This window comes from Carassius auratus, unplaced genomic scaffold (assembly GCF_003368295.1).
Source record: "Carassius auratus strain Wakin unplaced genomic scaffold, ASM336829v1 scaf_tig00025783, whole genome shotgun sequence".
NCBI classification, from domain to species: Eukaryota; Metazoa; Chordata; class Actinopteri; order Cypriniformes; family Cyprinidae; genus Carassius; species Carassius auratus.
In genome coordinates, this window is record NW_020525457.1 from 234,852 (window position 1) to 257,956 (window position 23,105).

The following is a 23,105-nucleotide window of genomic DNA, read 5'->3' on the forward strand; positions in this document are numbered from 1 at the left end:
ATATATATATATATATATATATATATATATATATATATATATATATATATGTGTGTGTGTGTGTGTGTGTGTGTGTGTGTGTGTGTGTGTGTGTGTGTGTGTGTGTGTGTGTGTGTGTGTGTGGTAAACAGTGAAACTCAATGAGATATGTTTTTGAAAAGTAAAAATAATAATAATCATAATTGTTTTCAACCATGAAATACCAAAATATATTTTTAAAATGTATTTTAGCGTCAAAAAATACATTTCTAAATATATTTCCATTTGCTTATTTCATATATTCACACGTTATAGACAGCAATTAAAGTTTTTCTTCAAATCTATTGTATGTGAGTGTATTACATGGAGGCTATATATATATATAAACAAAAATTATATATTTTTAATATATTTTCTAAAAATGGCCAAAAAATATATTAATATATATTTTACATAAATATATCTATTTAGGCTTTTTTAATCTGCTTTTTAGTCTTTAAATTAATTAATTGAAGGATGGATTTATTTTTTTATGTAAATATATTTTGAAATCATTATTATTTTTTGGCTATTTTGAAATACATAATCAAAAAAAATTGCTGTATGGATGTGCAAACATAAACCTATTTTTATTAACTAAGGCTAAAACTGTAATGGTTGATGTTAGTTAATGCATTAACTAATGTTACCTTACTGTAAAGTGTCACCAACTTTCCTTTCCATCCCTGATCGCCTCAATACGATATTAGTTACTGATAACTCCACTGTCGATAGTTGTAGAAATAAAATCCACAGCAATCACAACAAGCATCCATTAGCCCAAACCTCTGACCTCTGACCCTGACCGCTGACCTCTGACCCTGACCTCTGACCTCAGGCGCAGTGGGACAGGCTGAGTTTGAGGACACCGTCTGTGTGCATCTTGAAGAGCAGTTTGAACTCGGTGGGCAGCTGGTGAGACTCCTGCCACCTGGTGGTGAACTTGGTGCCCTTCTTGTCGTAGTAATGGTAGGGCAGCTCTTTGCCCGTGTTGGGGTCCCAGCCGAAGGGCCAGAATCCGTACAGGTGCACCTGTTCACACAGAGACGAGGCCAGCGTGAACATCAGGATCCCTGTGCTCAGACGCTTCGGCGAAAGCTGCTTCGTCTTCCAATACCTGCAGACACACAAGACACATCTCGGTTTCCCTTCTATAAATTAAATTAAATTAAATTAATATCTAATATAGTTAATGCTGTTATTTAAATAGTTAATTAAAACACATACATAAACTTCTATTATTATTATTAATATTATTATTTTCTATTATTTGTTTATTTATGAGTCTTGAAAGAGTTTAATTCTTAAAATTAAAAAATATAAAACTATTTGAAAAATTAATATAAAAAGTATCAAAATATAAACATGCTCATAAAAATTTTAGCAATTCTGATTAAATTGTTTTATTATTGTTCCTTATTAATAAAGTATTTAATTTTAAAATACTACTAATATCAGGCTGAAAACAATTAATCCATGTTCAATAAATTTCTGATACTGTTATTTATTTAAGAGTTATTTAGTTTAAGAAATAAAAAAGTTACAGTTAGTAATATTTTTATTTTATTTTAACTTTAGTTTTCAAAATATTAATACAGTTTAACATCAGGTTGACATCTTAAAAAATCTATCAGTTTGCAATAATTTTCTAATATTTATTTATGTATTTGTTTTTTAAGAATTTAAGACATTCTCAAATAATAATAATAATAATAATAATAATAATAATAAATATAAAAACAAACAAAGAATTATATTATTGGTACTTATATATTTAAGAACTTACTTATTGATGAAGATTTTAGTTTTAAAATATAAAAAATTATAATTATTATCATTATAAAAACACCGGTAAATTTTTTATTTCACGCGGTTGTTTGCTGCAACAAAAACTACGAGCAAACCACAAGTATCAAATATGATTTGTGCTTATGTGAATCTGCAATGAAAAATGTAAAAAGAAAAAGTAAAATTTGATTAAAATTTGCGATAATTTTTTTTGAGCCAAATAACTATTATTAGCTTACCGTTCTTTTTATTTTCAGTATTATTTTTAGTAGCTAAGCTCTCAAATGCGACGTAAGATCTCACCTGTTGACGTACTGCATAATGTTTCCAGGCCAGGCTAGCTGCACCTTCAGCTGGCCCTTGTGCTCTACGAAGAAATCCACGAGCGTGCGCGTGACCGTGGCCGAAGTGTGGAAGAAAAAGGCGGGAATCCACAGGATGGCGCCGTCCAGCTTCTTCAGGCTCAGGTAGAAGTTGTTCCTGTCCTGAATGGTCAGCAGGTTGTTGTAGTATTTCTCCAAGATGCTGGGGTTGAAGGTTGTGAGGTTGGTCCGTCGGCCTACGTCGCGACGGAAAACCTCGGTGGGCGCGAAGTTGCAGCGGAAGACGAAGTCGTAGCTGTCGATCTGCGTGCCGCAGCGGCTGCCGGTGAGGATGCCACTGTTTCCTACCACTGCACAGGTGTTGAAGCGCTTGTTGAGGACTGGAGACGAATCCGGGAGCAGAGACTTGAGGTTCTCGCCGATGGAAAAGACGTATTTGTGACTGGAGTAGTCGTAGTGCATTAGCTGACCCACGCGAACGCTGCTCTTGGTCAGCGTGAAGTTGTGCGGGACGTCGATGTACTGGGCGATCTCTTTACTGAAAAACAGATGCAACAACATGAAATGAGCGAATCAGAAAGAAAAAATACGGGTGAAATAATTACAACACCAACTATAATATTACTAATTAATAGTAATTCATAGTATAGTAAATAGTAGTAAAAGTATTCATATTTATTAATATTTAATATTAAGTACACATGTGAAAGTTGATGTTTTCAAGAATAATAATATTTTAAAAAGTATTAAATTGGATACATTTAACAAGGGCAACAACTATATTACCATAGTTCTATCATGAGAACTCTTGGTAGATTTTAGCATGGTAATGGATATGACAATGTTAATGTATTTGGTCTTGGCGGAATAAATAAACTATGCTGCTGTTGCTGTTGGTTATTGCTGTATTTGTAGATTATTGCTGCTGCTGCTGTTGGTTATTGTTGTATTTGTAGATTATTGCTGCTGCTGTTGGTTATCGCTGTATTTGTAGATTATTGCTGCTGCTGCTGCTGTTGGTTATCGCTGTATTTGTAGATTATTGCTGCTGCTGCTGTTGGTTATTGTTGTATTTGTAGATTATTGCTGCTGCTGTTGGATATCGCTGTATTTGTAGATTATTGCTGCTGCTGCTGTTGGTTATCACTGTATTTGTAGATTATTGCTGCTGCTGCTGTTGGTTATCGCTGTATTTGTAGATTATTGCTGCTGCTGCTGTTGGTTATCGCTGTATTTGTAGATTATTGCTGCTGCTGCTGTTTGTTATCGTTGTATTTGTAGATTATTGCTGCTGCTGCTGTTGGTTATCGCTGTATTTGTAGATTATTGCTGCTGCTGCTGTTGGTTATCGCTGTATTTGTAGATTATTGCTGCTGCTGTTGGTTATCGCTGTATTTGTAGATTATTGCTGCTGCTGTTGGTTATTGCTGTATTTGTAGATTATTGCTGCTGCTGCTGTTTGTTATCGCTGTATTTGTAGATTATTGCTGCTGCTGCTGTTGGTTATCGCTGTATTTGTAGATTATTGCTGCTGCTGCTGTTGGTTATCGCTGTATTTGTAGATTATTGCTGCTGCTGCTGTTTGTTATTGCTGTATTTGTAGATTACTGCTGCTGCTGCTGTTGGTTATCGCTGTATTTGTAGATTATTGCGGCGGCTGCTGTTTGTTATCGCTGTATTTGTAGATTATTGCTGCTGCTGCTGTTGGTTATTGCTGTATTTGTAGATTATTGCTGCTGCTGCTGTTTGTTATTGCTGTATTTGTAGATTATTGCTGCTGCTGCTGTTTGTTATTGCTGTATTTGTAGATTATTGCTGCTGCTGCTGTTTGTTATTGCTGTATTTGTAGATTATTGCTGCTGCTGCTGTTGGTTATTGCTGTATTTGTAGATTATTGCTGCTGCTGCTGTTTGTTATTGCTGTATTTGTAGATTATTGCTGCTGCTGCTGTTTGTTATTGCTGTATTTGTAGATTATTGCGGCGGCTGCTGTTTGTTATTGCTGTATTTGTAGATTATTGCTGCTGCTGCTGCTGTTGGTTATTGCTGTTTTTGTAGATTATTGCTGCTGCTGCTGCTGTTGGTTATTGCTGTTTTTGTAGATTATTGCTGCTGCTGCTGCTGTTTGTTATTGCTGTATTTGTAGATTATTGCTGCTGCTGCTGTTTGTTATTGCTGTATTTGTAGATTTTTGCTGCTGCTGCTGCTGTTTGTTATTGCTGTATTTGTAGATTATTGCTGCTGCTGCTGCTTCTGTTGGTTATTGCTGTTTTTGTAGATTATTGCTGCTGCTGCTGTTTGTTATTGCTGTATTTGTAGATTATTGCTGCTGCTGCTGTTGGTTATTGCTGTATTTGTAGATTATTGCTGCTGCTGCTGTTTGTTATTGCTGTATTTGTAGATTATTGCTGCTGCTGCTGTTTGTTATTGCTGTATTTGTAGATTATTGCTGCTGCTGCTGCTGCTGTTTGTTATTGCTGTATTTGTAGATTATTGCTGCTGCTGCTGCTGTTTGTTATTGCTGTATTTGTAGATTATTGCTGCTGCTGCTGCTGCTGCTGCTGCTGTTGGTTATTGCTGTTTTTGTAGATTATTGCTGCTGCTGCTGTTTGTTATTGCTGTATTTGTAGATTATTGCTGCTGCTGCTGCTGCTGTTGGTTATTGCTTTTTTTGTAGATTATTGCTGCTGCTGCTGCTGTTGGTTATCACTGTATTTGTAGATTATTGCTGCTGCTGATGCTGTTGGTTATTGCTGTATTTGTAGATTATTGCTGCTGCAAGCAAGTACATGAACTTGCTACTGCCAATACATGAGCAGATATGGTGCTGTGAGTATTTAAGACATACTGCAGCGCTGCACAAATAGCATATAAAATAATTCATAGCAGATCAATACAGGTGGAGCTGGGGATGATGGAGGGTTTTAGATGAACTCTGAATTAATGTTCTAGCTAGTATTAGAATCCTCTCCACTGTGCTTGTGTGTGTGTGTGTGTGTGTGTGTGTGTGAGAGAGAGAGAGAGAAAGAAAGAGATAGATGTATGTGTGAGATTGTGTGCGTGTGTGTGTAAGGTTCACCTCTGCAGTAAATAAGCGCTCTTGTTGAACCTCCAGCTGCTAGACTCCTGCAGGTTCTCGTTGAGCGCGTTATTCAGTGATGTGAACGCAGGATCCAGGAACTTCATGGCCAGTTGGGACCTGATGAGAAGATGCACAGACAGAGGAAATGAGAAACACTGTTTCTGTTCCACATCACAGGACGACCCGATCACGGCGTCCCACTGACGGCAGCTGCTGAAAGCGGCTCCAATCAATGAGACCCATCCAGACCGCTGTCAGTCAGCCTGTGCCCGGGGCAGTCGATGGCCCCTTTTATACTCCACGCCTGCTTGTTTGCTCACTCTCGTTTGTCAAAGTTCAGTCTGTTTCAAAACAACTCAAACCACTCACAATATATGTCACATATCAAAACTATTTTCTTCCGCCACAAATTCAGATCTCAGTTGGACAGTTTAACAGCTGAGTTCAAGATCTGTTACTAATTCAGAAATGTTACTTTATAACTTTAGTAATAAAGGATTGTTGAGTCGTTTCATTGAAAGCTGATTGTATCACTGTATTAAAGCTCATTGTGTTATGAGACAGAGATGGACTGAGAGTGTGATCTGATACAGCATTCATTCTTCAGCTTAATCTCATATTCACAATAAAACATGAGTCTGAATGTCCGCTGAGGAAAGCGATATCTTTGTCGTACTATCTTTCATCTGTTAAGAGTGATTTCTGATGGCAGCTGTTGTATAAAACTGTTGTATAAAACAGTTTTTTTAAAACCCCACCTTTTTTTCAGGAAAACCAAATTAGGTGAAGGATTTTCAGCATAGCGTAAGGGTTAAAACACATTTGAATGCGGTTCTGCTAGTTTTGGCGTATATTCTCTCTTCACTGGCGCAAGTTCAAATGACTCAAAGTAAAGCTGAGTAACATATGGTCATATCGTCAACAAGACGTGCCGGGAACAAAATGACTCCTGCTATGTAACCTTGACTGCAGAAGAAGCATCTGATTACTGACTGGACATAAAACTGCCAGAGGAGTAAATCAGGACCAAGGACAGCGCCACAGACTGACACAACCACAACAGCAGAACATACAGGGCTTTACTTGCACTTTATACAGTCTTCATGCTGCTGTGTATATATATGCAATAACTGTGCAGCCTTTTAAATTTAAATCACATTTTGTCAGGAGGAAGTGTTATTATGGATTATGGACTCGTATTTGAGTTAAAAACGTCTTAATGCTGGATTTGTTTCATCTTTTGTCTTCTCCAGATGTTCACTGATGGACTGGAGTGCTGTGGATTATTGTGATGTTTTTATCAGACTCTCATTCTGACGGCACCCATTCACTGCAGAGCATCCATTGATGAGACACTGATGCAATGCTACATTTCTCCAAACCTGATGAAGAAACAAACTCATTTACATCCTGGACAGGGGCGTCAGACTGGAGGTAAAAGCAGTACTGATTACTAGGGCCCTAAAGGAAGAGAGGGCCCTTGTAAAGTCTGGAATATATTTTATTTTAGCTAGATATTTTTAAGGGAGGGGGTGTTGTTATCGGGGCCCTGCCTATGCATAGGACCCGGGATCTTGTGCAACGCCCCTGATCCTGGATGGCCTGAGGGTGAGCACATTTCAGCTTATGTTAATTTTTAGGTGAACTATTCCTTTAACAAAATTGCATCACATCTTAAAATAATTTTAAAATAAAACCTGTGAAAAGCAGGTTTCACAACAATGCCTTTCATCAGTGTTAATTTTTTATTAAAAAATATATATATATTTAATTTTTACATTTCTTAATATTTTGAATTCTACTTTTTATTTACACACACACGTTTTTTCTTAAATTGTATTTTATTTCAGTTTTTTATTGTTTTAGTTTTAGTTAACTATAATAACTGCCAAATGCAAAATAAAAAACGTTTTTTCTTCGTCTATAAAAAAAATTACAATAATACATCTTGATATTTAGAACATTTGAATAATTTGAGGAACCTTTTTCCACTATTAAGAACCTTTTGTGCAATGGAAATCTTCATGGAGAAATGCTAAAAACGAGCTTTAGTTTTTAACTTTGTAAGAATCGAATGCATGATGCATATAGCTACTGTAGAATATGAAAGCAGCAGCTGAATGTTCAGAAATCATTACTCGGCGAAATATGAGAATGTGGGTTCGTTCATCTCGATGATCAAGGAGCGATCTGCGCATGCGCGCCGAGCATCATGACAGAAGGACAATAGAGGCCTTTTCAAAATTAGATTAAAGCACGCGTTTATTAATCTACATGAAGTCAATATCTCCACACATGCGCATTAGAAACGCCCCCCTTTTTGAATTACAATCATAAGCATCCTATGTCCCTGATTTATTGAATAAGCGTCGTAACACACATCCCCACTCACCGAAAGCCCGTGTGGAACATGTACATCCGCGGCCCGCCGGCGTTGGCGTATTTCGGGGCGGTGAAGATTAAGTCTTTCTTGATGGACACGTAACTGATCAATGACAAAATGAGCAGAGCGACGCTGAACATCACCAGACCCAGAACACTGACGACCCGAACCATCTCAGCCCAGAAGCACTGCGATTCACACACGGAGAACGAGCATGACGGATGCGAGAGGCGTCGCTTCAGACGCTGATGAAGAGCAGAGATCGGCGGCGTCTCTCATCAGCACCAGCCGCTGCCATGATGCCGGATCTCCGTCTGATATCGGCGTTCGCCTGGAAACATCTCCTCCGATCACACTCGGGCTGCAGTGCAGAAACAGCAGGCGATACTTAAAGGAGACTCGATCCTATTCAGATCCTAAACTCAAATAATAAACAAGTCAGTGCCGCAGACGGAGGCGCTGGAGGATCCGCGGACACCAAAGGGTTACACGGATTATCCTGATATGCCACACACACACACACACACACGATTTGTATCGTAAAAAGTGCTATACAAATAAACTTGAATTGAACAGACAAATAAAAACCAAAAATGACAAAAATGGAAATGGAAATTAAAATGAAAAAATATAAAAATAAACACTGACACACACACCTTTATATTTTTATTCAATTTATATTTGTGTGTGTATATATATATATATTGTATTCAGTTTACCTCATGCTTTGTGCCTTTTACCCTTTATAAGGAACTTTATGGTTCTAAGCTCATCCATAAGTATTTGTTCTTGGTGTTTTTTTTGGTTTTGTCTTCAGAGGGTTTGTGTTCTGTGTATGTATGGTGGAGGTCTGGAACAAAGAGAACTGACTTACAGTACATCTACTGCTTAACTGTTATCTGTTGATAAGCAACGATGGGCTTCAAACACTGATGACACATTTATTTTCCAGGTGAACTTTGAAGTGGAATCATCCGACATAGCAGAAAAAATAAATAAATAATAATAATATTCTGAGCAGTGATGTTATTACAGTATCTGCAGCGGTAGAGATTACTGTAATCCCAACATCATGCTTTATTATTACAGAACACAGAATAAAGCTCATGCACTCAGACTGTGAGGGATTTATGACTCATGCATAATTATAATTTCTGGAAATTACAGCTTCTCATTCTCACTTTATCAAAGCTTAAAAAGTATTTTATAACAACATGCATTCACACACACACTCACTCACACACACACACACACACACACTCAAATCAGGCCCCTGCTGAAGAAACATAGACTAAAACTGTAAATTTTAACTACACAAAGCTATTAGTGAATGCCGAAGATGAATTGGGTCTTTTGTAAACACACTGAATGTCTAAAGCACTTTAAAGCACTTTATTAGAGGCAGCAGAGGATATAAACCACACAAATATCAATATCTGATGTCTCACTTCTATACACAACACAATAAAAGCTGCAAAATTGCTCCTTCTCTCATGAAAAGTTAAAATGCTGCAAAGGGAATAATTATGAAGGACTCGTCAATTCCAGTAGATGCAGGGAGAATTAAAGATCAGTTTCAGTGGAGCAAAACCACACGGGTTTAAAATAAATGACTTTCTGGAGCAGAGAGATATGATCTTCCACAAAATCCACCTACAAAACAACATTTGCAATAAACACACACACACACACATATATACCGCGTATTTGTATATGTCTAAAGTCTTTTTTTAATATATACTATTTTAGTTAAAATGTATTTTATTTCAAGTAAGATAAAAAATCTAATGTCATAGTTTTGACTTTTATGTCATAATTCAATTAAATTTTTGTCTTTTTATATGATAAACTTTTTAATCTCACATTAATATATCAATTTCAACATTTAATTTTTTTTTACATGTGAATTATGACTTTTTGTGTCTTTTTATGTCAAAACTAAGACTCATGCCATAGCTTTCGACTTTTTATTTCATACTTAAGACTTTTTAACTCATAATGTAAACTTTTTAGGCCATACACTGAAAAAAAGTTTGGTATAGAAAACTTTCACTCAGAAATTGCCAGTAATATCAAAGATAATTACACACAAACTGCAAGTTACTTTTATTTTATTTTTAAGATCATTTAGTAACAAGTTTTAAAAATGTGTTCAGTTTTAAGTGTAAAAACCCTGTTCTTAACATCACAAAAATATGTGAATTAAAAAAGAAGTGCATCATATATTTGTGGAATATAACAATATAAAATAATAACTGAATACATTTAGCCGAGAGTGAGAGAGTGAGAGAGTGAAAGAGTGATAGTGTGTGAGGGAGTGAGAGATTGTTAAAGTGAGAGAGTGAGAGTGAGAAAGTGAGAGAGTGAGGGAGTGTGAGAGTGAGAGAGTGAAAGTGAGAGAGTGTGAGTGAGAAAGTGAGAGTGAGAGAGTGAAAGAGAGAGAGAGTGAGTGAGAGTGAGAAAGTGAGAGAGTGAGAGAGTGAAAGAGTGAGAGAGAGTGAGAAAGAGGGAGAGGGAGAGAGTGAGAGAGTGTGAGTGAGATCAAAGCAGAAGTTTCAGCATTATTGCTCCCAACATTTCTGAAATCTCTGATTCAACACAGTTCTCTCAGATCAAAAAGAGGGACAGGAACATGACAGTGAGACTTTTTACCCATAAATCCCTTCAACGGTGAAGGATCTTTTTATGCATTAATTATGGCTTTTTATAGTTTATAAAATAGTTTAATAATAATAGTTTTATTTCATAATTATGAGTCAGTATCTCATAATTCTGATGTTTTATTTCATTATTATGCCTGTTTATCTCAAATTTGTGTAGAAAAATTTGTGTAGATACTATTTCAATAGTATTTCAAAATGGCTAGTACATTTAAAAATAAATTAAAATATACATAAAAAAGATTTATTTACAACTTTTAATTTTTATTTAAAGCGTAATTATGAATGTTTATGCCACAATTATGCTTTACCAAAGCATAGCTCTTTTTCTTCTGTGGTGGAAATGAGCTTCTAAATGATGGAATAGTTTTTGTGTGAACTGTCCCTTTAAGCATTTTAGTAGTTAATCATGAATGAAGAAAGATCTCGTCTAAATTGGAAGTGTAGTACTAATTTTAAAGCAAACAGTAATTTGTATTTAGTTTAAAATATCTAGAATGAGAGAAATTATTAAGTTTATACAGTGCGAAAAACGTTAACTAAAATTAACTTGAAATGTCCCTGGGCAAATATTAGTTTTGTGTGAAAACTGGTGATCTTTTATAACCTCTGATGATACGGACAAATCCAGCCAGGACAAAGACTGTTATTGTGTGTGTGTGTGTGTGTGTGTGTGTGTGTACAGTAACTAATAGATGATCTATTCAGCTGCTGTGTGTGTTTTTATGTCTCATCACATTCCTGTGTGTGTGTGTGTGTGTGTGTGTGTGTGTGTATGTGTGTGATAAGATCTGCTGCTGTCCTCATGTTCACTGATGGTTTAGCCAAGCATCACTATTTACCATGTTTTAAGGTTAGCAACAAATTTCATTATGCAAACTTAATTATGGCCTTTAGTCCAAGTCGATTCACTTAAGATCATCTTTATGATAGTATACTCCTAAACATTAACTTTTTAGTAGATACAAGCATTTAAGATGCGACATCTTTCTATTCCATTAAAATACACTAAGCAATAGAAAGTAGCAAAGCACAATTCAGGTCTGTGGTTTAACTAAAGGCTACTATGGAAATAAAAGTCAAATTATGAGATAAAAATCATAAATATGAAATAAGTCATAATTATGATATAAAAAGTCCATATAATGACAAATAGTCAAAGTTAGGAGAGAAAAAGTCTTTATGACATTAAAAAGTAAATTATGAGACATTTATATCAATTATTAGATTAAAAGACAAATTATGAGATAATTGTTCATGTTCATAATTACAATATAAAACGACAAAAAGTCAAAGTTAAGAGAGAAAAGGTCATTATGAAATTTAAAAAGTAAATTATGAGACATAAATCATAATTATTAGAATAAGTCAAATTATGAGATAATTTAAATGAAATAAAAAGTCATAATTATGATTTGAAAAGTCCACATAATGACAAAAAGTAAAAGTTACTAGAGAAAAAGTCATTCTGACATCAAAAAATTTAAATATGAGACATTAAAGTCCTAGTTACGAGAATAAGTCAAATTATGAGATAAAAGGGTTAAAATTAAATAACAAGTCAGAATTATGATATAAAAAGTCATTTATAAGAGAAAAAGTTATTACAATCACAATTACAAAGTGACAGTAAAGACATAATTATGAGAATAAGTCATAAATATTCAATAAAAAGTAAATTATGATATTACAAGTCAAAATAATGACAAAAAGTTAAAGTTATGAGAGAAACAGTCATTATGACAATTAAAAAAGTAAGTTATGAGACATTAAGTCATAATTATGTGAATAAAAGTTAAATTATTAGATAAAAATCATAAACATGAAATAGAAAGTCAAAATTGTTATGTAAAAATTGTTTGTAATTCAAAAATATAAAATAAGAAATCATAATTGTGATATAAAAAATTAAATTACATTGTCAAACTAATGCTATAAAGTGAGGAGAGAAAAAGTCACGACTAAAAGTTGAAAATGTGAGATATTAAGTCAAAATATGAGATAAAAACATCTTTATTTAACACATGTAACCCGTGTATCAGCTTCAGACAGACGGGGAGACTCTACAGATGATAACTCGTGTCAGTAACGCTGATAAACTGCTGTTTAAGGAAGCGTCTTCTCTGATTCTGTAATCTCAGTCTCTGGTTTCTTATTAACTCTCCAGGTTAACGTGAGCTCCTCTCTGGAACGACAGAACAAACACACGATCAGTCATATATTTATTCAAGACTCATTACCGAACGAGAGAAAGACAGATTCAGTCCAGGCTTGAACAGAGGATGAGATAATGAGCCAATCACGTGTGTATAGTGTGACGAGTGTTGTTCTTATAATGATTCATTATCTCATATTTTAAGATTTTTAGATTCTCGTAACTTTAACTTTTTGTCATTATTTTGACTTTGTCACTTATGTTTTTATCTCAGAATTGACTTCTCATAATTTTGACTTTAAATCTTATAATTTGAATTCTTACGTCATAAATTTGAATTTTTATCTCATAATTATGACACAATGTCTCTTAGTTTTTCTCTCATAACTTTGTTTTTTTGGGCATTATTTTGACTGTCATACTTATGTTTTTATCTCATAATTTCTACTTTTTTATATAATAATTGACTTCTCATAGTTTTTACATTAAATCTTATAATATGAATTCTTTTTATCTCATATTTATGACAAAGTTTTGTAATTTAGTTCATCATAAAATAACCCCACAGAGTAATAAATAAATAATAAATAAATACACAAAATATAAACTAATAATAAGAGAAAAAAATCCTCATCCTAGATGCAGTCTCACAGAATAAATAAAAACAACAAATAATAATAATTATTATTACTATAATATAATGAATTACATTATAAAATATTATATAAGCAACAACAAAATTAATAAAATATAAAAATACATCAAAACAAATCCAACTACAGAATAAGACAAATGACTGGAAAACATGTAGAAAGTATTTATCCAGGCGGGAATCATGGTTGGATAAATTATGACATAAAAATATACATTATGACAGACTACGCAAGTCAAAATAATGTCGAAATAATGAAAAAAATAAATTATGAGATGAAAAAGCCACCAATATGACCTCAAGGCCACTGAAAAAAAAAAACTTACTAATTCATAACAAAATCTAAAAATGTCTAAAAACAGCAGAAAAATGTCTAAAAACAGCAGAAGTAACAAAAAAAAAAATGCTTTTGCCACAACTTGATCTGTGAATCATTTATTCGATTCATTCAATAGATTCAAACCATTCAAATGAAAATGAATCTGTCAACATTACATGGGATTCATTCCAAAGGAACGGTAAACGTCTGGGAAACATTTGTGTTAATTTTAGGTGTTAAAATGTAACAGCATGAGACATTATCAGACAGGTTTGTGCTCCATCCTTATCTTGTCCTGAGCACGAGTGGATCTTCTTTAACCTCCACTCAGGTGAACCGTTCATCTCGGAGAGCCACTAATAACACACTCTGTCTTTTCAATTAAAGAAGGAGCAGTGTTTAATTAACCCCTTGCTGCTCTGCCGACCCACGCGTGCCAGGCTTGTTTGGGGTTCGTGGTGAGGAGGCCCATATTTTACCGTGAACTATCGATGAGTTTCGCCGTCTGACAGCCACCTGCCCGATCAGGCCTGACATATCTCAGAGCAAATCATATTTCCTGAGATCCGCCGCTAAAACGCTGAATTCACTTATGAGCAAAATGAGGTAAAGACCATCAGACCTCTGACACACAGAGAAAAGGACATAAAGGAAACTCGTTATTCTTTACAGGACGAAACTGAGACAAAGTCAAACAGAGACTCTGTTACTGCTCAGAAACAGAAACAGTTATAACAGTTATATTTTTTTTTATGTTTTTAATTTTTAAAGTTTGTTTAAGTTTAAGTCATTTTTAGTTTTTGTCATTGTTATTACAGTTTTTTTAAATGTGTATATATATTTTTTTATTTTAGTACATCCAACTTAAATAAATAAAAACTAGAAAATTTATATATAATTTAAATTTTACAAAAAAAAAAAAAATCATATACTAGCATATGTAAATGCAAGATTATTAAACTAATAGCAACAACGCCACACTGTTTCATAAATTAAAAAACAAAAAGCAATAAAACATTTTATGGAATTATTTTTTTTTTAATAACACATGATATTTTTCTTATCATGACTTTTATCTCATTGATTTATGTTGTAATTTCAACTATTTATGCCATATTATTTTGACTTCTGATCTCATCATTTTGACTTTTATCTCATTATGTTGCTCATAATTTAAACTTGGACAACAAAATCCGTGACGTTTGACAAAAAAACTTTTTTCATTTTCATTTCACAACAAAATCATAGACTAGCGTCTTTAAATGCGAGATTATAAAACAGATAAATTAGCTGCAACTCTAAACTGTTTTAATGAGCCATGCTTCATACATTTTTTTACATTATTATTATTATTATATAAAGTATTATGCTTTTTTGTTTAATAAGGCATAATTATGCCATTATTTAAAATTATGCATTTTGATAACTTTTGTCATAATTTAAACAATTTATGCCATAATTGTAATTATGCCATTCATCTCATAATTGTTAATTTTATCTAATAATTATGACTTATCTCATAATGTTTTTACATAATAACTTTTATGCCATAATTGCGTCTTCTTATTTCATAATTATAACTTTTTAAAATCTCAGTTTTTATGTCGCAAAGCATGTCATGACACAGCAGTGATGTTCAGCATTTACTAACTAGCACTTGTCGATGGGAAATTATAAATCTTAAAGGCAAGTTACAGCTCCGAAACTCCATTTGCATAAGCTGTTGATTCATAGTTTTAAAAAAATGCATGTACATTTTTATGCAATTTTTATAAAAGCAATAAGCCACCTCTGAGGCTGTGTATTTGACTGTAAAGGAGTCCAAACTGGATTCACTCTGGTGTGTCTTTCTTTGTTTTTCTTCTGTCTCCAGTAGCAACAGATATGATTGACAGCTGCATTCTAAAGGCCTGTCTCCATGGGAACAAGCGTGACCTTTTGCACACGGGTTTGTGATGGTGGGATCTCATGTTTACGGCCTCAGTCTCACAACATTGCATCACTGTTGGTAATAGCGTAAAAGTTCATTATCTATGCCGTATTTATGTAAAGACTTAATTGCCTGACATATTTTACACATAGACATCTCTCTCTTTCTCTCTCTCTCTCTCCCTATCTCTCTCTCTCTCGTATTTATTTGGATCGTATTTATTTGACAATGTTTCCAGCTTCACTAGACTGATGTCTGGTTATAAAGTGTCTCTCCTGACCTGTAAACCTCTTGATCGTCTGTGTTTTCTCAGGCTCTTGAAGCAGGAGGAGTGTTGAGCTGCTGATTGGTTCTTAACCCCGGGTCGGAGCTCTTGATTGGTCGGTGTGTTGTTATTGATCGTAGAATCACTTTCAGGGTAATTTCTGTCTTGTGGAGGGAAAAGGTGAGTCACGAGAAAAACAGAAAAACCTTCAGAGACATCAGATGAATCACGCTGAGGAAACTCACACCAGGGTTATCATCAGCAGGACTGTTATCATTAACTAAAACCATAAAAAAACATGCTCAATACTTGAAATAATCATTAAATGAAATAATAAAAAACTTAAACTCCTTTTATTTCAGCTAGCTGCGAAGGCAACATTTCTTAGTTTTATTTAGATTAAGCTAAAATACACTCAAAATGTAATATATACAGTGCTTTAACTGGGCCTGAACACACCTGTACTCAGTACCGCCACTTCCAAATATAGCTATTGAGCGTACCACCACCTCTCCGTGTGCCCAGAACCTGCTTTTAGTGTACCGGTACGTTCATTTGGACATCTGTTTTAATAGAGGTTTTAATCCTTTGCCTTCAATGCCGCTTTTCAGAGCGCCCTTCACAATGCACGCTTCCTAATTCTTCCTAGTTCGGAGTATGGAGCGTGAATCATTTGAGTCAGTTCGGGACTTCGTAGCGGGTTCGCGAATCATTTGAGTCAGTTCGGGAGTTCGGATCGGGTTCGCGAATCATTTGAGTCAGTTCGGGAGTTCGGATCGGGTTCGCGAATCATTTGAGTCAGTTCGGGAGTTCGGATCGGGTTCGCGAATCATTTGAGTCAGTTCGGGAGTTCGGATCGGGTTCGCGAATCATTGAGTCAGTTTGGGGATCGAAAAATCATTTGAATCAATTCGGGAGTTCGGAGCGGCTTCGCGAATCATTTTAATCAATTCGAGAGTTCGTATAGGGTTCGCAAATCATTTGAATCAGTTCGGGAGTTCGGATTGGGTTCGCGAATCATTGAGTCAGTTTGGGGATCGAAAAATCATTTTAATCAATTCGAGAGTTCGTATAGGGTTCGCGAATTATTTGAATCAGTTTGAATGCAGTAATGCAGAAGCTCTTTCTAAGGGTATTTTTTCAAAATCCTTGCACATTTTATTTATGTTCAATAGTTCTTTGTAGCTCAAGCAAATCCACAAACTAATAAAAGGATTTATTATTAAGGTCGTCTGTTGACTGCTGTATATAAAAGCCCTTCAATATAGTTGTTGTTACCTCAGGGGATGAGGGGAATCATCAAATCATCCAAAAAAAAAAAAAGAATATATATATATATATATATATAAAATAAACATTTTAAACTTTTATTTGAAAAGTAATTGAAACTTTTAGTGTTAGACGATGTTACAAAAGATTCGGTTTCAAAAGAATCTTATGTTCATCAAAGGATCTATTCGATCAATACTCCTGTAGGAAATGGATGGATGGGGAAAGAGAGCGAGCGAAATCACACACATGAGCGGCCGATACAGTAATGCGTGCGTGTGTCTGTGTGTGTGTGTGTGCGTGTCTGTGTATATGTGTGTGTGTGTGTGTGCGTGTGAGCAGGGAACAGGCTGTCATACAGAGATAGGCCGAGCTCCTGATCAATAGTTCTGTTGCGGTTGTTTCCGTGTTCTCTAAGGCTGGGGTTCACTCATCAATACTTTGATCGGGTCTCTGGAGCTGCAGGGCTGCACCAGTAATCAGGGATATTTTTAGACGCCTAACACTCTTTCTGACAAGGTTACATCGCTCTCCTCTTCATCTCGCTCTGTGATGGCGAGTAACTAACTAAACCTAGTCGTGCTACTAACATAAAGAGTTACTCACCCGAGAATGAAGATTCGTCCACGCTCTACTCCCCCTCGAAGCAGGTGTGTGTGACGTTCCTCTTTCAGTGAGATCGTCACACTCATGATCCGTCCCGAGGAGATGAAAGTCAAAGACGCAGAGTCATGTTTCAGACGTGTCGGTGTATGTCTCCAGCACATTCATACATGCACCAAATGATCTCCGCTCACGGCTGACGACCCCATCAAGAGAGACAGAGAGACTCTTCCTAGTCCATACTCCTCATAATTAATAAATGATAAATGTTACTGCAGCTAATCAATAGTGTAGTTAGAGGGAATCGATCAGGCTGGGAATCTCCGCTCTACTTAGATTTTCCCAACTATTTAAAACAAAAGACTCTCCTGAGAACCATCAGACTGACAGAACAGAGAGAATTCATTATCATTAGCACACAACTGATCTATCAGAGACATGAGAGGAGGGTCAGCACACACACACTACCTTCCCAAAGATTTGATTTGTGTCCTATAACTGCGACTGTGACCGGGCTTTGAGTCGGCTCTTTAGGAGCAGACACCGGATCGATGTTCTTCACCAGAGCACTGCGTTCGAGCCACGGGTTTGTGAACACGAGGACACAGGAGAGTGCAGGAAAGAGCTAGCTGCGTGATTATTACATGATAGTGTGTGTGTGTGTGTGTGTGTGTGTGTGTGTGACTGGCCAGTAAACTGAGGTTGTGAGGAGAGTATACTGGTCCTTCAGACACACATGTGAGGGCCACTTACCTTTAAGAGCCGCTGGAGATTTTTTTTTTTTTTTTTTTTTTTTTTTTTTAAAGTTCATTGACATTAATGCAATAGAAATACTTACCTTTAACTTATTAATAAGCGAACAACATATTTGGTGAAAGAAATCACTGAACACCCTGTAGCTGTGGTGTCATATGCCTCAGAAGCAGCTGCTCATTTATTTCGATTATTTAAAGATTTGTATGTTACATCTTAAGAATGATAATGTTTGCATTTTGTGAACATATCATTGCTAAACATTTTAGTAAAGAAACAGACTGTCAAGGAAAAAAACAAAAACTTTAAAAGCAGTATGCCAGCTTTATTTAACATATTGAAAGTAAAATCCAAATGGCATTTATGCATGATGAGTGAAGAATGCAATGTTTTTGACTGGTCAATCTTCAGCAACTTTTCACCCATTTTTTTCCTTTTAAAAAACATCCAAAAAGCCAAATGTTGTAGGAATTAACCATTTAGATATGTGTATTTAATCACTGCCTTAATTCTATGCCTTATTCAATTACTCTTGGAGTAAAACTGTTGATAATTGTTCATGATTGCGCGCGTGGCAGCGGGACTTCAGATGGAGGATTTGGCTCATCGTAAATCTTTAAATCACGGCAGAACAACACCGGTTCTTGTCCAAGACCCAGTTTGTACTGCCACAGATATAAACTCTCATGTGGCTTCAGCTCGACTGTGAGATGTTCTTCTACTTCGGTCGCTTCGTCCCAGCTCTCGTTTTCAGTGCTGACGTGCGAACCTCCATATTCTGCAGAAAAGGAGAACTGCAACTTCGCAATTAACCCGGAAAGGGCTCCGGATTCAACAGAGGCGGACGTGGCGATATTCCAGGTGTGCGTGATTTGGGACATCTTCTCCTTATTGTAGCCAACCTTTTTATTAATTTTCTTCTGCCAGGTCACAGGTGATTTGCTGTCATTAGTTATGGTTTTAATATTCTCCCAAACGCCAAATGCTGGGCCTTTAGTTACAGACAGCCCTCCAGGCAGGAAGTTAAGAACGTCGGGATGAACCGAGTAGACAGCAGTGCAGTCGTCTTTGTTGAAGTTGGTCCCTTTGTAGTACTCGACTCCCCAATCTGAGACGGGTTTGAGGAAGTAGTAGTGGTCTGGCAGGCCCCAGTAATTCTACAGCTTCCCAGTCGTGATTCATGTTGGTTGTTCTCCGGTAAGTGCCCTTCTCTTGGAAGATGATGTAAAACTTGCCAAAGGCTGAGAGGTAGTGGTCTCCACCCTGACAGTTGGGATGAAGGCTGTAAACTACAGCACCGCTGTCCGTCGACAGATCGGTGACTCTACGGTAAGAGTTACCCTTGATGATGTAGAAGTAGCCTTTATTGTGACCGAGGTAATGGTCTCCGTTTTGGCAGGCAGGGTGCAGACCGAAAATAGTGATGTCTAAACCTTTATTGAAATTACTCGACTGCATATAGCAGCCCAGATCAGAGCGGATTATATAATAGTAGTTGTTCACTCCACAGAAGTCAGTGCCTTTGGTTTTGCTCTTGGGAATAATGCCTTTCATCGTGGATGAACCTGCAACACAGAAGAACCTAAACATTCAGTCTCAAAGCATAATGCAATGATGTTATTCTGATCATTTTATAGACACGCAAGATCACTGTTGATGATGCACAAAAAATCCTAAATACTGAATTGGGAGTGAAGGATAATGAAGATATGAGACATTGATTATTTGAATAATTATATGATATGTGTTTCATGTAGTTACAGCACAGACTAAAAGATTGGAAACATGACTATTTTTAATGTTTTTGAAAGAAGTTTCAAGCCTGCATTTGTTTGATCAAAAATACAGAAAAAACTGTAATATTGTGATATATTATTGCAACTTAAAATAATAGTTTTCTATTTGAATATACATTAAAAAAAAAATTTATTCCTGTGATGCGCAGCTGAATTTTCAGCATCATTCCTCCATTCTTCAGTGTCACATGTAACATCAGTCGATCACATGATCATTTAGAAATCATTCTAATATTCTGATTTATTATGAGTGTTGGAAACAGTTCTGATGTCTAATATATTTGATGAATAAAAGGTTCAAAAGAACTGCATTTCTTCAAAATAAAAATAAAAATTCTAATAATATATTTTCTTTACTATCACTTTTTATCAATTTAACATATCCTTGCTGAATAAAAGTATTGATTTTATTTTTAAAAAAAGAAAGAAAAAAAATTACTGACCCCAAATTACTGACCAGTAGTGTATATTGTTATTACAAAATATGTATTTATTTTAAAAACAAAACTTTTTTTTTCCTTTTTATTTATCAAAGTATCCTAAAAAAGTATCACATGTTCTGAAACAATATTAAGCATCAGAACAGTTTCCAACTTTGATAATGAATCATCATATTAGAATGATTTCTAAAATAATGATCCTAAAAATTCAGCTTTGCATCACAGAAATAAATCATAATTTAAAGTATAATACAATTATTTTAAATTGTAATTATATATCACAATATATCATTTTTTTCTGTATTTTGATCAAATAAATGCAGGCTTGATGAGCAGAAGAAACTTCTTTCAAAAACATTAAAAATAGTAATGTTTCCAAACTTTTGGTCTGTACTCTATTTTTAATGTAGCATGAAAAATCTAAAGTCGTTCAATCCCTAGATTCAACAAATCTTAATTAAGACCATTTTGTTTTCGCTTGAGATTTTGAAGTTATACATTCATATTTAAATAAAAAACCACTCATATTACATGTAGCACCTTCTTTTGGATTGGGATTAAAATGCATCTAATTTCAAATGGCTACAGGAAGTTCTGCCTGTAATAGAGCAAATAAACATACTGTTATGTGCTCATATTTTCATTCTTGTCTCTTACTTTATATATATATATATATATATATAATCTGCCCATTTGATTGTACAAAAATCAGGAACTGGAATCATCCATGAAAAATCACTATTTCTAAATTACACTATATTAAAAATCAGAAGATATAGGACCAGTTCTGCTTTTCTTCTTACAGAAGCTGCTTTTTAACCTTGTGCTGTTTTTCCGAACAATGGTTTTTAATGTAATATTGAATCAATTTTGATTGGAGTCGGGAAGATTAACTGAAGCACATTTTCTGAATTGGTCTACACACATACAGTTTTAAAAGAAAGGAAGTTAATCATATTTTTTAACACTGTAAATTCATCAAGATTATAAATGAAGGCATGGAGATAGATCAAATGATTACCCATAGCTAGTATTCTGTTTTATCTATTTATTTATTTTAAGTATCTTACTTTAACCCTATTATGTTTTATCATTTCTAATAATAACAACAACAACAAAACGGTAGAATATGTTTCCCACAATATTAATATGACGTGTGATTAACATCCCCTCAGCCCTGTATTTTATGTTAATAGCAACGCTCTCCCACGTATTTAATGATTCAAATGTGAGTTTGGAGCAGTGTAGAGTAGCGCTTTTTGTTTCTCTAATCACAAATTCAGACATCGTTTTATGTTTAAGCAGTTGCATTGCATGAAAAGACAGAATAAATCATAATAATAATCATTTATTATGCTACAAATGCCTCGTTTGTAATGGGTTTTGCCAGTATTTTGAGGGATGTAACATTCCTGTCACACACTTGATGTATTCAGCCAATCACAATGCCCTGGATAGCCGACCAATCAGAGCACACCCATCTTTTTCAGAACGTTGAGCTCTGTATCACATGAAATATTCATCTCTTAACCGTTTGGTAATGTTTAATAAGGTTATTAGTTAACCATAACAAGCATTATACACATTATTGTTTCTAGCCGTTTGGATATTATCAGTTAAGCATTATATAATGTAGTGGTCTTACTTGGACAGCTGTAGTCTGCAGTGCTGGGTCTGAAGAGCAGCTCTCGTGTAGAAGTGCTTGTCTTAAATAAAGCTACAGAGAGGGCTGGATGTACGGCTGCTAAACACACCCAGGAGCCTTGAGTCGTGGATACACCCACATTCTGGAAACTTTTTTTTGTGCATATGTTCATTCTCTGAATCTAGGATGGTTCTACACAACTTTTTATGAATAATGCCCTGGTCTTAGTCAACTCTTTTCCTCTTTGAGAGAGTGTAATTTTTATTACCATGTTACTTGGAAAAGGGTGTGTTTTGGCCTTTAAGGAAAACACTTGAGAAATTGCTCCTGGTTAACTGGAAAAATGATGTGATATGCTTTCTCTTTCATTACTAGGTTACTCATTCTATGGCCGAATACTGGACTGGACACACACACACACACACCCGCGCACACACACACACACACACTATGGAGAGTCCCTATAAAACACATATACAAGTGTGTTTGTATGTTTTATATTGTAGTGTAGTGTGTGTCCGCGGGTGTGTGTGTGTGTGTGTGTGTGTGTGCGCGCGGGTGTGTGTGTGTGTGTGTGTGTGTGTGCGCGCGGGTGTGTGTAAGACAGATAGATTGGGCCTCACAGCTGAATTGATTGATTTTAGGCTGGTTACAGTTCTCCAGATCAAATCTCTCTGAAATCACGGTCTGGGGACCCGGCGATCAGATCATATGCACATCCCATAATGCTCGGACCACGGAGACGAGTGGTCACTGATCACATGATCTTCATCAGGGATTGAAACACAAATGCTGATCTGAAGACAGGTATGTTCCCAACCTCTACACACACTCTCTCTCTCTCTCTCTCTCTCACTATCTCACACACACAGAGCTCAGAGCAATCATGTGACCCCAGCTGTGACATCACGGTCACCTGTGCTCATGTTCAGGATGCTGGACCGGATCGATCACACAATCTCTGTCTCTGCAGGGCAGCGGTTCCCATCATGCACCTCTGCCCTCTGCCCCCCCACAGACACCTG

At 35.6% G+C, this 23,105-nt stretch overlaps 2 protein-coding genes across 2 annotated transcripts; both read right to left on the reverse strand.

The window, feature by feature from the left end:
- Positions 1-589: 589 nt before the first annotated feature.
- LOC113078481 (sia-alpha-2,3-Gal-beta-1,4-GlcNAc-R:alpha 2,8-sialyltransferase-like) lies at positions 590-8,112 on the reverse strand. The gene is made up of 4 exons (XM_026250784.1): positions 7,603-8,112; positions 5,208-5,327; positions 2,110-2,667; positions 590-1,135 (listed from the first exon to the last, which is right to left on the reverse strand). The coding sequence occupies exons 1-4, from the start codon at positions 7,764-7,766 to the stop codon at positions 853-855; spliced, it is 1,125 nt and encodes a 374-aa protein (XP_026106569.1). The 5' UTR covers positions 7,767-8,112; the 3' UTR covers positions 590-852.
- A 10,390-nt stretch (positions 8,113-18,502) lies between these two features.
- Positions 18,503-22,483, reverse strand: LOC113078465 (uncharacterized). Its single transcript, XM_026250776.1, has 2 exons — positions 22,081-22,483; positions 18,503-19,764 (listed from the first exon to the last, which is right to left on the reverse strand). Exons 1-2 carry the CDS (start codon positions 22,250-22,252, stop codon positions 19,223-19,225), a joined length of 714 nt encoding a protein of 237 aa, XP_026106561.1. The 5' UTR covers positions 22,253-22,483; the 3' UTR covers positions 18,503-19,222.
- Between the last annotated feature and the right edge of the window lie 622 nt (positions 22,484-23,105).

Excerpts from the sequence above, each read along its gene's own strand:
- LOC113078465 (XM_026250776.1), bottom strand. The coding sequence starts at position 22,252 with ATGAACATATGCACAAAAAAAAGTTTCCAGAATGTGGGTGTATCCACG. Across the intron at positions 19,765-22,080 it reads TGCAGACTACAGCTGTCCAA|GTTCATCCACGATGAAAGGC; the intron begins GTAAGACCACTA and ends TCTGTGTTGCAG.
- LOC113078481 (XM_026250784.1), bottom strand. The coding sequence starts at position 7,766 with ATGGTTCGGGTCGTCAGTGTTCTGGGTCTGGTGATGTTCAGCGTCGCT. Across the intron at positions 2,668-5,207 it reads AGCGCTTATTTACTGCAGAG|TAAAGAGATCGCCCAGTACA; the intron begins GTGAACCTTACA and ends TCTGTTTTTCAG. Across the intron at positions 1,136-2,109 it reads ATTATGCAGTACGTCAACAG|GTATTGGAAGACGAAGCAGC; the intron begins GTGAGATCTTAC and ends GTGTGTCTGCAG.